General features: G+C 46.7%; 1 protein-coding gene across 1 annotated transcript; it reads left to right on the top strand.

The window, feature by feature from the left end:
- The first annotated feature begins 26 nt into the window (after nt 1-26).
- LOC109156970 (flavonoid 3'-monooxygenase-like) lies at nt 27-16530 on the top strand. The gene is made up of 4 exons (XM_019304853.1): nt 27-49; nt 13384-13388; nt 14175-15100; nt 15772-16530. The coding sequence occupies exons 1-4, from the start codon at nt 27-29 to the stop codon at nt 16396-16398; spliced, it is 1581 nt and encodes a 526-aa protein (XP_019160398.1). The 3' UTR covers nt 16399-16530.
- Nucleotides 16531-17408: the final 878 nt, after the last annotated feature.

The raw sequence follows: 17408 nt of genomic DNA, 5'->3' as shown, positions 1-17408 counted from the left end.
GGTGTGCAAAGTGGCACCATCATTATATGTGTATAATAAAAATGGCTTCGTCTATCTATACTTTACCAGAATCAAAAATAAAAATTTTATTTTAAAGTTTTTAGTCTTTTATTGATTGATTAATTGGTCTATCTATACATTTCACTAAAACTGTTATATGCTCCATTTTTGCTAAACTATATTATGTTTACCCCGTTATAACTTCATTACCACATAAATGATAGAATCTTAACACTGATGGAGATGATGGCTAAATAAAAACGATTACGCATCCATTTATCTTTTTAATTATCATATATAGTAGCGAAAATGGTCAAATAGGCCCCTAAACTTTACCCCAAAGGTCAATTAGGACCCTAAACTTTAAAAAAGTTCAATCAAACACTCAAACATGTCAAATTGGGTCAATAAAGCCCAAAAACCACTAAATAACCTGTTATTACATGTCATTTCAATTCTGGCGACGGATTCCGGACACCGGTGACAAATTCCGGCCACCGGCGACAATTTACGGTCGTCCGGTCATCTTCCACTGGAGAAGACGACCGGACGGCCACCTTCTCCATTGGAGAAGACGACCACACGGCCGTCGGCCGTCTTCTCCATTGGAGAGGACGATCCAGATCTGGTCGTCTTCTCCATTGGAGAAGGCGGCCGTCCGGTCGTCTTCTCCAGTGGAAGACGACCGGACAGCCGGAAATTATCGCCGGTGGCTGGAATTCGTCACCGGTGGCCTGAATCCGTCGCTGGAATTGTAATGACCTGTACTAACAGGTCATTTACCGATTTTTGGGCTTCATCGACCCAATTTGACATGTTTGAGTGTTTAATTGAACTTTTTTAAAGTTTAGGGGCCTATATGACCCTTTTCTGATCTCTATATAGTATAAAGATAATAAATGAGTTTTTAATGATTTTGCAACAATTGTTTTTATGAGTTTGCATGTTATAATGTTATATGTGATTCAAAATTCTTCAATCATTTTCTCTTTTATTGCATACACTTTTAGTTTACATAACAACATATAAATCTCTATTACACTTATTTCTTCGATTCAAAGTTTCATCAAGCTGATAATAGTCATGAGTAAAAAAAGTCAAGCGATATTAACTCAAGTGAAATACAACACAGAAGCCATAGTGTCGAACAACAACTTATAATTTAGCAACAGATCTAAACAAAGCAACTGGCACATGAGAACCAGTAGACGTGATCAACGCTATAAATTTAGACTTAGAGTCAGGTTAGGGGGATGATACGATCACCAATAATCAACTGGAAGAACCCATGCATCCGAAAGTACCACGGTCAACTCGAATTAGGCGATAGAAAAAGAATGAATGTTTTGTTAATGGAATAATGGGTAGAGACCAATTTGAGGACTCATGCATGAAAGAAAATACTAAATGACATGGAATCTTCTCATTATATCAATTCCTTGATTTTTAGTTCCTTGAAACATGCAATTTCCATATTTCCTCTCCTAACACTACTGGAAATTATGGAATTTCCGACCACCTGAAAGTGATCTTAAATCAAGTTGAAATCAAAAAGTGGTCGGAAATAGCAACAAAGGTTTTTTCGGATACCAAAAGTGGTCGGAACAAGACTTTCGACTTGATTTAAGATCACTTTCAGGTGGTCGGAAATTCCACAATTTCCAGTAGTGTAAATAAGTTAGACTTTAGCGGCTGTATTTGTATGACGAATGGGCAGGATGAATAAGAGTTTTCCTTTCCTTTGTTTTTATTATGTGTTCCTGGAGTCTTGTACGCTCGAACGTACAACATAAGGAGCTTGTACTTGCTCGAAAAGTACTTTAGATATCTTAGTGTATCATCAGTGTTCAAGGTGGCTGACCGACTAGGTTGGATAATCGACCGATTAACTATTGTTCTATTTTTTAATGGATTGTTCCATTCAAAAAGACGTCGTTTTGAATAAAATAAATCTAAGTTCAAATTAGTCGCAAACCCAACAAATGTAACAAAAAAAAAAAAATCGAAATCAACTACTTGTTCAAAAAAATTGATTTGAAAATTTAGAACTAAGTTGATACTTTATGAGTTGTGATTTTGTAAAATTATGTTTTTATTTTTAAATCTTTATACAATTTACAAATACTTTTAGGTTAATAATTAATATTTTAGTATTAATTATTAAAATATTAAATAGTTTATATTCTTCAAAAAATAAAGAGTTTATAATTATTAAGTCTTAAAAATTTTTAAAAATAAAAATTTAAAATAAAGACCTCTTTGACTCCCATTAAAAGTATTAAATATATAGTTTTGGGGTTGGGGGTTCAACATTTTGGGAAGAAAGTATTAAATAGGGATAAAGTATAAATAAGCCATTGAACTATTTGAGAAACATCAATTAAGCCATCGAACTCAAATAACCCCCAAATAAGTCATTGAACTCGGAAAAAAAAAGAATAATTAACATTTTTAACAAGTTAACTCCAAGTTTTTGCTGACTGGATTGTCAAATGTTTATTTTATTTACGTTTTTTTTTTAAATTTATAATCCACCTACATAATAATATATTTTAAAGTAATTATAATCAAAATAGTTTTGTCTTGTCTAGATCTAATTTATTTATTTCTTATTATTTTTTTAAACAAAAGATCCAGTGAAAAAATAATAATAATAAAAAAATCAGATCTTGACAGGACAAAACTATTTTGATTATAATTACTTTAAAATATAATATTATCCAAGTGGATAATAATAATAATAATAATAATAATAATAATAATAATAATAATAATAATAATAATAATAATAAATAAATAAATAAATAAATAAATAAATAAATAAATATTTGACAATCTAATCAGTAAAAATCTGGAGTTAACCTGTTAAAAATGGTAATTGCTCTTTTTTTTTCGGGTTAAACACTTATTTGCTCTTTTTTTTTTTTTTCGGGTTCAATGACTTATTTGGGGTTGGTAGGGAATATCCCGACCGACATAGCTTCACCGCGACCGAGAAGCCTTTGTCCTTTTCTCTTTGTCTTTGCAGGTAACAGGTCGGGCTCCTTGTGAAGAACCCGGTCGGGGTCCGACCGGGAGTTGCCCGAACGACGATGTCAACCACCGAGCGGTAGCCCTTTGGCGAAAGAGCTGACGAAGGACACGTGGCAGCTCTCTACATCGACAGGCAGGGCACCCGGGAGGATGACACGTGGTGGCTACGTGGAGGACATGCCGAACGGCTGGAATCCTGTCCCCGGCATAACGGCTATAAATACCCACAGTAGCTACAGTGTGAGGGACTTTTGGACGATCGATAGGTTGTTGTTAGAGAATCCCGACCGCAGTCAGTCGGTACCTCAGAGCAACCAAGTAGATTGTACTTAGGGCCTTTACCGTGATCAATAAAGACATTTACTTGCTTTAATTGGTCTCGAGTTATTTCATATTGCTTACGTATAATTAGCAGTATCATTTTGGCGCCGTCTGTGGGGACCAGTGCAACAAAGCTACGTCTTGACGAGCACTCGGCCTCTTTGCAACGATGTATCCGTGGGCATATAACAACTTCGCCGACGACCAAGCAGATGTGGCGAGCTCATCTGACCATCACGCTACCCAACAGCAAGGTCAGACGGTCGATCTAAACCTCAACCTCTCACCACCGCATCCATCAAATGCATACCCGGCCGCCCAACAGCCAGTGAATTACATACAACCGGGATACCCAACACCCGGTCAGCCATACCAGCAGCAGCCGATGATGTATCCCGGCCAGTATCCGTACCCGGTCCCACCTCCACCGTATGGGTATTGGCCAGGCCAACCAATGTGCTACACTCCCCCGGTTGGTTATCCACCATATACGCCTGCTTATACAGCTCCAGCCGCCGCCCCTCCAGTACAACCGACCGCACAGGTAGAGCCGCAGCGTCAGTCCACTTCCCGGGCTCGACGCTCGGCTCATTCGCGGTTGTGGTCGGGGGGTGCTGATGCGATGGAGGCACCATCTCAGGCCGTCCAAGCGGAGGACCCTGAAGAAACTGCCCGGGCGGCGGCTTTTGATCGTCTTCGACCGGAGATGCGCCAGCGTTTGGGACCCCAAGACCCGAACCGCGGGCAAGAAGACGTACAGATGCAGGAGGCTAGTCAGGAGGCTTCATCTGGGTATAGCGGGTCGAGATCTCACCGACGGCGACGCGCTCGGGATACAGCCCAAGCCGCTCAAGCCGCTGAGCTCAACGAAACCCGAGGATTGCTCTATAACCTCCAGGCGGAAGTTGCGCAGCTCAAGAATGCGTACCCTGCAACACCCCCGGTCAACCAATCGACCCTGCACCAGACGCCTTTCACAGCAGCGGTAATGGCCCAGCCTTACCCGCTCGACTTGAAGGTCTCTAGAGAGAAGAGTTATGACGGATGGGCAGACCCCGAAGCCCATGTGAATGATTTTTATAGCAACATGATGATGAAGGGCGTTTCAGACGCCGTAATGTGTAGGGCATTCTACTCTACGCTCACCGGTCGAGCAGCAGAATGGTTTCGGACCTTACAACCGGGCTCGATCGACAGATTTGACACCTTGGCGATCAAGTTTGTGAGGAAGTTTATTACTTCCAAAGTGGTGAGAAAGTCCTACATGTATCTTGAGAAGGCCAAGCAGCTAGAAGGGGAAAGCCTGACCGATTTCCTCGTCAAGTGGAAGGCAGCGGTCGGGGAGGTCGAGCCTATGGACGACGCGACCGCCACCCATATGCTTCACATATCTCTTCGGGCGGGACATTTTTATCAAGACTTCATCCTACACCCCCTGACCACGTATGAGGAGGCCCTTCGAAGGGTCACAGATTACGCCAATGCTGGCGAGGCGAACGCCGTAAAGCGCTCGCAGGAAGTCGGATCTTCATCTCGTAAACCAGCCGGCCGGGCGGAACACCGATCGGGTGATGACAACCCCCGATCCCGCACCAGGCCTGGCGAGTTTATGGCCTTGAATCGATCCGCAGCGGAGGCCATGCAGTACGCTTAGTCCTGCAATCTCATCAAACTCCCCCATCCCGATCGAGACGGCCCGGACAAGAGTAAGCATTGCGCTTACCATCGATGTGCTGGGCACGACACCGAAGAGTGCACCCACTTGCTCCAACTATTGGAAGATTTGCTCAATCAAGGAAAGTTGGACAAGTGTGTGGGAAGGAGAGAGGACCCCAAGAGGAATACCGATCGGAGGGAACAGCGGCGCTCTCATCACCGCTCCGATCGGTCAGGTCAGGACCGAAGAGATGGTCGAAGAGACGATCGTCATGATGACCGACGGGACCCTGACCCTCCGTCTACCGGTCGCCCGTCCGGAAAGCCTACCATACATGTCATTTTTGGTGGGCTGGAAGATGCTTCCCGACCGAGGACAAATTGCCCGGTCGCTATAGTGGACTCCCGGGAGACCGGGAAGAGGCAGAAAATGGAACCCATAACCTTCACCCTCGAAGACCAACCTACCAGTAGTGACCACGGCATGGAGGCGCTTGTGGTCACGATCGACGTTAAGGGGACGGACGTCCAGAGGGTTATGGTCGATACGGCAGCAGTGTGAACGTCCTATACTTGGATGTCTTTGAGAAGCTTGGCCTTGACAGGAAGGAGCTGACTCCGGTCGGTGTACCACTGTCAGGATTTACCGGGGCTCTTATTTACCCCGAGGGAAAAATAATGCTCCCGGTCGAGATCGGCACACCTCCAAAGTCGATCAAAACGGAGCTGGAATTTGTTGTGGTCAACCTTCATTGCGTCCACAACATAATCTTGGGCCGACCTGCCATTATGAAGATCGGTGGGATAATTTCTATGCCCCATCTGTGCATGAAATTCCCTACCCCTAATGGGGTCGGTGTGGTCCGTGGCGATGTCCAATCCGCCCGGAAGTGTTACACCCGAGCGGTTAATAGACGTGACTCCGGTCCATCTTCCCGGGTGAACACCATAGCCAAGGAGGAGGCCAAGGATCGGAAGGAACAACCTGAGCCTTCCGAAGAAATAGAAGAAGTTCCCCTGTCCGAGGACCGCCCGGATAGGAAGATCAAGATTGGCCGAGCCCTCACCCCCGAGCTTCGAGCGGAAGTTTTGGCCATACTCCGGGAGTATGCTGATATCTTTGCGTGGGGGCCTGAAGATATGCCGGGGATTGATCGATCGGTCATCTGTCACAAATTGGCCGTCGATCCCTCAGCCAAGCCGGTCGTGCAGAAAACACGACACCTTTCCTCCGATCGCCGCGAATTTGTCAGAGAAGAAGTCAAAAAGATGGCGGCGATCGAGCACATCCGCCCGGTGGTTTATCCCGAGTGGGTGGCAAATATCGTTCTTGTTCCTAAGCCCCCAGCATGGAGGATGTGCATCGATTTTACGGACCTCAACAAGGCCTGTCCGCTCGACCCGTATCCTCTACCGAGCATACACCAGATGGTCGACGAGACGGCCGGGGCCGAATTAATGAGCTTCATGGATGCCTTCAAGGGATACCATCAGATCATGATGCACCATGAAGATGAGAGCAAGACAGCCTTCGTGACCCCGGACGGGCTGTATTGTTACCGAGTGATGCCGTTCGGTCTCCGGAACACAGGGGCGACCTACCAGAGGATGGTCAACATGCTCTTTGCCGATCTATTGGGCCGAACGATGGAAGCTTACATCGATGACATGCTGGTCAAGAGTCGGGACCGATCTGACCACACTCGGGATCTCCAGGAGTGCTTCCAGATCATGAGGAAGTACCAGTTGCGGCTGAACCCGACCAAGTGCACATTCGCGGTTCAGACCGGCAAGTTCCTCGGCTATATGATGACCAAGAGAGGAATTGAGCCCAACCCGGCCAAAGTAAAAGCGATTCTGGACATGCAACCACCTTCCACCGTTCGGGAAGTCCAGCAATTGACCGGTCGGTTGGCAGCCCTCAGCCGGTTCCTCTCCAAACTAGCCGAGCGCGCTTTACCTTTTTTCAAGGTATTGCGGAAGGCTAATGGATTCGTCTGGGACGAAGAATGCCGAGCGGCTTTTGATGAGCTGAAGGAATATCTCATGTCACCGATCGTGCTCTCAAAGCCCGAGCTCGGAGAAGAGCTAGACGTGTACCTCGCCGTTTCCGATCGTGCAGTAAGCGCAGTGTTGTGCCGAACCGATCCGGAAGGGGTCCAGCGACCGGTGTACTATGTAAGCCACGCGCTACATGGCCCCGAGCTCCGGTACTCCCGGCTAGAGAAGGTCGTCTACGCCTTATACATTGCCGCGAAGAAGCTGGCTCCCTATTTCCAAGGTCGAGCAATTCGCGTGTTGACCGATCAACCGATCGGGCCAGTCCTCCGAACTGCCTCATCATCAGGTCGCCTAGTCAAGTGGGCGTTAATGCTGACCCAGTATGCGATCGAATACCGACCAAGACCAGCTATCAAAGGTCAGGCCCTTGCTGATTTCTTGGTCGAGTGCACCGCCCGGGATACCCGACCCCCGAGGTAGCGGATCCCAAGGCTGAGTGGTGGTCGTTGGCTACTGACGGGTCGAGTAGCAAGAAAGGAGCAGGAGGAGGGGTGGTGGTCACGAGCCCGGAAGGATTCAAGGTTTATTTTGCTCTCATGTATCAGTTCCACCCGACCAATAATGAAGCCGAATACGAAGCCTTTGTTAACGGCTTACAGTGTGCTCGGGATTTGGGGGCTGAATACATCCGGGCTCAAACGGATTCCGCGCTCGTGGTCGGGCAAGTTCTCAGGGATTATGAAGTCAATGGAGAGCGTTTGCAGCTATACCGAGACCTTGCCATGGAGAAGCTTGCTCAGTTCCGGGGGTATACCGTTCGACATATACCTCGCTTGGATAACGCCGACGCAGATATCTTATCTAAATTGGCTCAAGATGCCCCGGAACACATGTCGAAGATAGCTCGGATTTTGGTGATCCCGAGACATAGCATCCATCGTCTACCGGTCAATCCAATCCAACCGACAGAAGACAATTGGATCACCGATCTGAAGGAGTTCCTCGAGCACGGTCGACTTCCAGACGACCCTCAGCGTGCTCGAAAGGCCAAGTTGAGAGCCCCTAGGTTCCAAGTCTTGAATGGCCGTCTCTACAGGCGATCGTATGGAGGCCCTCTCATGCGTTGCTTGACCGCATTTGAGGCCGATTTAGTCATGAAGGAACTTCACTCGGGAATTTGCTCTTCGCATCAATGAGGCATATCGCTTGCCCGTCGTATCATGCTGATCGGGTACTATTGGCCGTCCCTCCAGCTAGACTGTGAAAAGTTAGCTCGGGAATGTGAGACGTGCCAACTGTACGCCCGGATGCCTGGACGACCGGCAACCTTCTATCAACCAGTCACGACCGCAATTCCTTTCGCTAGGTGGGGGGTGGATATCTTGGGCCCCTTCCCTCAGCTCTCTGGTCGAAGAAGGTTCGTGATTGTCGCCGTTGATTATTTCTCCAAGTGGATAGAAGCCGAGCCCTTAGCCACGATCACCTCTCAGCAATGTGCTCGTTTTCTCTGGCGAAATGTGGTTTCCCGCTTTGGCGTGCCCGTACATCTCATCAGTGACAATGGCCGCCAGTTCGTAAGCCAGTACTTCCAGAACTTTTTGGCCACGATCGGGACGACTCACATCCGATCGTCGGTGGCTTACCCGCAGGGAAACGAACAAGTGGAGAATGCTAACCGGACGATCTTGGAAGGTTTGAAAAAGAAGCTACATCCGGCTGGTCGTAGTTGGGCCGATGAGTTGCCATATGTGCTGTGGACTTATCGGACGACCCCGAGAGAAGCTACTTTAGAGACCCCTTTCGCCCTGGTTTATGGAGCCGAAGCTCGACTCCCGATTGAAGCTTGGATCCCGACCGATCGAGAGAGAACTTACAATGCGGAGGAGAATGAGCATGCGATGGCCGTAGACCTCGATGCGGTCGAAGAAAAAAGAGAGCTAGCCGCTCGGCGTATGGCCGAATACCAGAAGCATGTTAAGAGTTCTAAAGACGTTCGGGTCAACCCTCGTTATTTTCAGGTTGGAGATTATGTTCTACGACGAAGGGAGGCCAGTCAACCTTTAGAGGGCGGAAAGCTAGCTCAAAACTGGGAAGGGCCGTACATCATCAGCGCGATCATACGGCCGGGTACATACCGACTGGAGACGACAACCGGTTGGGTAATCGAGGGGACTTGGAATTCCGAGCACCTCGTCATGTTTAGGCATTAAGCCTATTTTTTGTAATCTTTGGACGAAGAGGGGGCTTGACCTGTGTGTAGGTCCCGGTCGTCGTTTGTAGTTAAATTCCTATGTTTGTAGATATTAACCGCCTGCGAGCGGGAAGGTTTTAATGTATATACGATCGGTGATTGCTTGACCGCTTGCATGCGGCGGCCCGGTCGGTCATTTTCTTTACCTTCGGTGCACGTAGATCAATTTATCTTCAAGCTACACCGACCGGGCGAATTTATCGACCGGTCAGACGCGCTCCACATCGGCGGACATTCGAGTCACGCCACCGGTCGGGGAAGCCAGGAGCACACAGCATAATTCCCCGATCTGATCACTTCTTGTCCACTATTGCACTCACTCGTGCCATGAGAGCACAATAGTGTGGGGGCTGGGATGAAGGAAGTATTTACAGGCCCGTCGTTCGGAAGTATCCCGACCGTAGAGGCTTACTTATTTTCAAAAATTTTGACAAGGCCTGGAGACCGGGTAAACCCGATCAGGTTGGCCAGTTTGACGTCGAAGTCTTGGATGCGCGACCGGGCCATAAGGCCGTAGGGTCGGGTGTCGAACGGATCGAGTAGTGCAAGACCGGGCCGTAAGGCCGCGAGGTCGAGCATTAAGGATCGGCATTTGTATGACTAAAAGTAAAAATGTGAAAAGAAAAAACGAGCGAAGTAACTTTGCAAAAAGAGATAGTATTAATCATCAAAAAGTGCCCGGTACAATTTCGGGACCGGGCTCCTGGTACAATTTCGGGACCTATTCTACTTCTTCGCCTCGGCATCGCCCTTCCTCGGCGCTTCCTCCCCGCTCGCCGTAGCCCGATCCTTTGGATCAAAAGGTGCTGGCCCCGGGTCGGCTACGTCGTCAGGGAGTGTGGTCAAGACCAACTGAAGATCATCCCCTTCAAGGGCCTGCTCCATGATCTTCTTGGTCTGATCACGCATTTTTCGTTGACCGGCTTTGTACGCCCACCGGCCAAACGTCCATATCAGCTTCTCCCCGACCTCTGTGCCTTGAACGGACTGGAGAAAGCGAGTGCCCGATTTGGTGTCTTGGAAAAGATGCTGGGCGAGCTTATCCGGGTCGTTCTGGCGAGCCTTGAGCTCGGCTGCCTCCCCGATCGCCTGTTGGGCGACCTGCTCGGAGAGGTCCCGCTCAGGTTTGACCTTCTTTAGCTGAGCCTCCAGATCCCGGATCTCCTATAGCCGCCGGTTGGCGACCTTCTTCAAGGCCTCAGCTTCGTTGGCCTGAAGGGCCCGTTGTTGAAGAAACTGGGCCGCTCGGGAGATCTGCATATACGAACGACCGTGTTAGCCGGACAGCAGTACTTCGAGAAAATTCAGAAGAAGGAAAATACGCTTACCTCGGCCAAGTCGTAGCCGATCTTCTCGGCTACCTGGCTCGGGGTCAGCTTGGAGAAGTCCTCCTTGGCCGACCCGGCGTTCCCGATCCGAGCAAGGATCGAAGATCCGCCTCTGCTGCCCCCGCCCGATGGGGTCGAGCTGTGTTGTTCCCGGCGCCGCTTCAAGGCCCCGGTCTCTGAGGTGGTCTTTTCTGCCACCTTCTCTTTCCCCTTCCCGACCGCCACTCGGGAGACCAGGACCTCTGAGGCGTCCACCACGAAGCCTTCGGTCGTGGTGATGGTCGACGCCCCAATGGGTTGGGCAACCGGGATCTCCTTTTCCCCGGCCGGCTTGGCTTGGCCTTTCTTTTTGCCAAGGGAAATCTTGGCCACCGGGCGCACCGGGACATCCTCATCTCCGAAACCGGCCATTCCTGCAAAACAAAACAAAATAGGTTAGGTCGAGCTAAAGGCTCAGCCGGGCTTTTGAGATCGGTGAAAAGGGCTAACGTCGCACCTTTGCCCTTTCGTTTGCCCCGGGCGGGCATCTTTGCGATCGTGACGCCACGGGGCTCGGGCTTGTATTTATCGGGTATATTATATACAGGCTCGGGCAAGTCAGCCCCTTCGAGGGACTTGGGCGTCTTGAAGATTCGATACTCGTAGATTTCGCCCGAGATTTTAGAGACGGCGTCTATGAGGACCTGGGTCTCGCTTGGGATGACTTGTTTCCGGAAACGCTGGCTCCAGACCCTCTCGACCGGGAGGATCCACGGATCATACTTCACTGAGAAGATCCGGTTCTTCCACCCCCGGTTGTTCCCGGGCAGCCCTTCGATCGAACATCTATCCGCTCGGGATTGTATCATCAGAAATCCACCCCCATACGCGGCCGCTAGCACCTTCACTTGGTAGACAAAGTTGAAGAGCTCCATCGTACAGGATACGTCGTGCCGATTGCAGATCTGGGGAAAGCATGCGATAATCCGATGCGCGTTCGGGCAAATCTGCCCGGACATAACTTGGTAGTAGCCCAAGAATGCTGTAAGGAGGCTGGAAAAGGGGAATGTGATCGGGGCCATTAGCGAATCGTAATGCAGCCCGATCCATTTCCCCTGGTGCCGCTCGATGATATTTTCGAGCTGCCTGCTGGTATCGAACTCAACCCGACCAGCAAGAGTCGCCGCAATTTTGCTTGCTTCTCCTTTTGTCAGCAAGCTCTTCTGGCCTTCAACGCTCTCGCTGTTGAGGAATTCAAACCCGTTCCCGCCCGGTGGCGCCGGCCCGGTCGGGTCCTCTTCATCCGCTTCGGCTTCGTTGGCCCGGTCTCCGCCCTCAGGCTCGGCTCGAGGGTAATCCCCTATTACCCTCGTAGGCGTTTCCCTAACGCCTTCGTCCGGGAGGCTTCGTCCGCTCGTGGACGTTGCCTCGCTCCCCGACCCACTGGAGCTCGACCCCGAGGTCCCTGACGAACCTGATGACCCTGCTGGCTCGGGGGCTCGGTCGGGAATGGGCTGTGGTCGTTGTTCGACCTCTGGGGAGTAGGACATGATGTCCACCTCCTCGCTGCTGTGCTCGATTGCGTCGTCGTAGTCTGCGATCGAGGCGTTCTGGCTATCCGAATCCGACATGTTTTCTACCTAAAGGTCGGTCGGGGTTAGTACAGGGTCGGGAGGTTAGCTCAAAGTTAGTCCTATCCTACTCCTACGCAAAGCTAAAAACAAAGTAAAAAGCTGAGGGATCAAGAGCTTACCGATTGCTGGTACTTTGCTCGAGGGAGAGAACTTGAAGCTTGGCTTTGCTCGACTGGTTCGCTGAACTGATGCTCGGGACTCTCTGAGGGTACCGATTGCTTCAGAAGATTGAGGAAAGTTCAAATGAAGGCCTCAGGGGCCTATTTATAGGAGAGCGTTTGGGCGGGAAAATCATCCACTTGCGTGACACGACCAGCGCTGACTCCGAGGTGACGGTTGCAGTCGCAGAGGCCGGCAGTGGCCGACACGTGGCGAGGAGGGGAATGACAGCTGGCCGGTCGGTTTAGTGGCCGACGGTTGGGCTTCTTCATCCCGACCCATTTTTTCCCGGACGTTCAAAAAGGCCCGGGCTGGGGGGCTCTTGGTAGGGAATATCCCGACCGACATAGCTTCACCGCGACCGAGAAGCCTTTGTCCTTTTCTCTTTGTCTTTGCAGGTAACAGGTCGGGCTCCTTGTGAAGAACCCGGTCGGGGTCCGACCGGGAGTTGCCCGAACGACGATGTCAACCACCGAGCGGTAGCCCTTTGGCGAAAGAGCTGACGAAGGACACGTGGCAGCTCTCTACATCGACAGGCAGGGCACCCGGGAGGATGACACGTGGTGGCTACGTGGAGGACATGCCGAACGGCTGGAATCCTGTCCCCGGCATAACGGCTATAAATACCCACAGTAGCTACAGTGTGAGGGACTTTTGGACGATCGATAGGTTGTTGTTAGAGAATCCCGACCGCAGTCAGTCGGTACCTCAGAGCAACCAAGTAGATTGTACTTAGGGCCTTTACCGTGATCAATAAAGACATTTACTTGCTTTAATTGGTCTCGAGTTATTTCATATTGCTTACGTATAATTAGCAGTATCAGGGGTTATTTAAGTTCGATGACTTAATTGATATTTCTCAAATAGTTTAATGGCTTATTTGTACTTTATTCCTATTAAATATATACTTAGTTTATAATTATCAAGTTTGCAAAAAAAAAAAAAAGTAAAAAAAAAAAATAAAAGTGGCATTTTTTCTAACACGTGTGCCAACTAAATTGCCTGTGCGGCTGTGCAGCAGTGCAGGTAAAAGGTTGGGATCATCATGTAATAATATGAGGATTTCCCAAGTTGTCTTTAGTTTGTCTACCTCTACTCAATCATGCATGCGTGACCTGCATGGCTGTATTCAAAAACCGAGGACTCAGTACAAAAAACAAAACAAATAAAAATCTACGAACCAAAAGTCTTTGGCGCGGCCAAACAAAGAAAGCTTAATTCATTCCGAATTTAGTATAGTAATTTGTTGCTTGATTTTGATGTTATGATGGAAGGCAGAATGTAAGTTTCGAGTCTTATTAAAAACATGAAGAAGAAAGAGATTTAAAAATTATGAATTGGACCTCTGGACATAAAGATTAGGATTTGATAAATGGATTGATTGCGAAATTGTGATTTACATTTACAGTGACTATATAAGTATGACTTAAGTACTTCGACAAAACTGGAATCACCTAAATATTTATTTAAAAAAAAAATTTAATTCTAAAGGCAAACCATTTTTTCTGCAAAGATATCTTTATCCATCTGCTTACCCTTCAGCCTATCATCAGTGCCATTGCCGTCTCCGCCTCTACAAAATCCAAACAGCAGGCACCTACGTGTTCACGTAGAAATTTCCCATTTTTTCTACTATACCTTGCCGTTATTGTTGCCAATTAAACTATGTATATCTCTTTATGTGTATCTCGTTTTTGCATAGAAAATCTGGAAATGATAACTCAAAAGAAAATGTAAAATTTTGGAAGAGCAATTAACCATCTATATAAGACAGCTGCAAGGATAAACAAGTACTCCAACACCACCTCACATAGATGGAAGCCTTATTAGCTCTTTTCACGTTCTCACTACTACTTCTTTCAGCCTTGTGGCTTTATGCAAAAAAGTCTATAAGCAAGAAAGCCCCGCCGCCACCATTGCCACCGGGGCCGCGCGGCTTCCCCGTGGTGGGATACTTGCCATTTCTCCGCCCCAATTTACACCACCACTTCACAGACCTCGCCCGCAAGTACGGCCCCATCTTCAAGCTCCAACTCGGGAGGCGCCTTGTTGTGGTAGTCAACTCACCCTCCCTTGCCAAAGAGGTGGTTCGCGATCACGACGCTATTTTCGCTAACCGCGACCCGCCCATAGCAGGAATTATCGGCACGTATGGCGGCCGCGATATCGCCTTCGCCCCCAGCGGCACCTACTGGCGCGAGATCCGCAAGGTGTTTGTACGGGAGATGCTGAGCAGCGCCAACCTCCGAGCATGCTACGAGCACCGGAGAGAAGAGGTTAGAAAGGCCATTAGAAGTGTGAAATCGAGGATAGGTGAACCTGTCAACATTAGGGCGTTGGCTTCTTCTACTGAAATAAATGTTATAACGAGTATGATTTGGGGAAGTACGTTGGGATGTGATGAAGCAAAGATTGATCAAATTGGAGCAGAGTTTAGGGAGATAATGGGGAAGTTTGTTGCCATGATAGGTGAGCCTAATATCTCTGATTTCTTCCCCTGGCTTGCTAGATTGGATTTGCAGGGAGTACAGGCAAGGATGGAGGATATGGTGAAAGTTGTCGACAATATTTTTGATCCCATCATTAATGAAGGTGAAAAAAAAGTTTCTGAGAAATCTCGTAGCATAACCAAGGATGACGAAAAAAAGGATTTTCTGCAGATCCTCTTAGAGCTGAAGAATCGTGATGACAACGCTGGGAAGTCATTGGATTTCCAAGCAATCAAGGCCATGTTGCTGGTATGTACTGTTTTCCTCACTTCATTTTAGATCAAATATAATATTATTATTAGTTCTATCATCCATCTCTAAAATGATTTGTTAGTATGTTTGAATCTACTAAACATGCTATAAGTAAATCCAACAAAATTACTTCAAAAATATAAAATTCCCCTTCCAGAGAATCAAGTATTTACCACTAGTTCAAAAGCTATAATTCACGGCCAATGTACAACTTTATTTCCTTATAATAAACTGGTTACATTTTCGAGAGATAGCTTAGGGTGATGGACTTAGCCCTTTACTAGCCTCCACCGAACAATCCCCCACCAATTGCTAGACTTCCTTTTATCCACTTCCATCCAACAATTCTCCTTCCAAGCACCCGTCATTAACTAGTACAGTACAAATATTCTTAATTGTACAGTTTAGGATTGCATATAAATATGATTTTAACTCTGAATTTTTATCATCACCATCACAACTAATAAATGAATAGCTTCATTTTCGTGGACGTAAACACATTGTTGAACAAAGTAAATCTTGTCATCTTTACTTTTTGCCATTGTTAATATTTTGTGTCCTAGTTACTCTCAACAAACGCTATTCCAATTTTAAAAGTCATTGCTATAACATTTGCTTACTTACTTTTTAACTCCTGTTATTTTAACTATATCTATATATATATATAGGATATTGTGATAGGCGGGACTGACACTACAGCAACAATGGTGGAATGGGTTATGACAACATTACTTGATAATCCAGAAATAATGAAAAAGGTCCAAAAAGAATTAGAAGAAATTGTTGGAATGACAAGTATTGTTGAAGAGGTCCATCTACCAAAGCTCAAATATTTGGATGCTGTTGTAAAGGAAACATTTCGTTTATACCCTGCATTACCACTTCTAATCCCCAAGTGTCCAAGTCAAACTACACAAGTGGGTGGATACACAATCCCTAAGGATACAAAGGTCTTTCTAAACATGTATGCAATACATAGAGACCTTAAACTCTGGGACAATCCTTTGAAGTTCAGCCCTGAGAGGTTCCTTAACCAAACCTTTGGTTTAGACTATACTGGCAATGATCATAGGTTTCTGCCATTTGGATCTGGAAGGAGAATTTGTGTTGGCATTCCCTTGGCGGAGAAAATGCTAATTTATATTTTGGGTTCCCTATTGCACTCCTTTAACTGGCATCTTCCTGAAGGTGAAAAGATGGACTTATCCGATGGACTTGGACTTGTCATCAAGAAAAATACTCCTCTGGTTGCTGTTCCAGCACCGAGGTTACCTAATTCCGAGCTTTATCAATAATTTCGTAGAAATATGTCCATTTGTAAAGGGCATATAGGTGTCCAAAGTGTCATCATCATTATATGTGTGTAATAAAACTGGCGTCGTCTATCTATACTTTACTAGAATCAAAAATAAAAAATTTATAAGCAACGATTCATATATAGCAAAAGAATGTTTGTTGAAATATAATGTTGCTTATTGTACTTGTCATCCTTTATTTATAAGCTCGGCTAGTTATCAAATCTTTACTATTTCAAAAGTCTTGTTGTTCTAAAGTTGTTAGTGTTTCAAACTTCTATTGTCTCATCCTTAAACTTCTTCTTCTAGCTAGCAAAGTCTTGTTGTTTGAAGAGACTTGTGTTATTGCATAACCTCCATTGTCGCATGTGTCAGCATTACGTCACCACCAAACTTGTGTTGCGTTAAAATCTTTTTGTAATAACTTGACACTTTGCGGTGAATTTGTAGCAATGCCGATAACTCTTTAAAATGTTAATTTTTAGAAGAAAATTTTTTGGGAGTTTAAGTGATCAATCTTCCGTGTAACGCAAAATGAGTTAGGAGTGACTACATTATTTACAATCTAAACCACCGTTATACTTTCTCCACCATTCCTAGTCTGAACTTCTACTAGATGAATTTTTTTGAAATTGATAAGTGAAATTCTTAATTAGTACTTTTATGTGCACAATTGATATCAAATTCATATAATTTCTTTTTAATTAGAAGCTAAGTATGTGTTTATTTGATTCCTTTGTGTCATTTATTAGGTGATTTGGATGCATTGATTGTAACATCAAGTAAATTAGAGCTCAATTGGTTGTGTTTCGAAGTCATCGATCTTGACACAATTCTAATGCGTGTTCTGAGTCATGATAGGTCAAGAGAGTGAAAAAGGGCGAGTTGGAAATATCATGGCATGACTCGGGGGCCAAAGGAACAAAAGAGATGGAGAAATATGTATTTTGGAGTGAATATCATGGCTCACGTTGGCATTCACACCATGAGTCCTACCGTGACCACGGGCC

Source organism: Ipomoea nil, unplaced genomic scaffold (genome assembly GCF_001879475.1).
Source record: "Ipomoea nil cultivar Tokyo-kokei standard unplaced genomic scaffold, Asagao_1.1 scaffold2761, whole genome shotgun sequence".
In the NCBI taxonomy this organism is placed as follows: Eukaryota; Viridiplantae; Streptophyta; class Magnoliopsida; order Solanales; family Convolvulaceae; genus Ipomoea; species Ipomoea nil.
The sequence above is the reverse complement of the archived record's forward strand: the minus strand, read 5'-3'. Positions and strand labels throughout refer to the sequence as shown.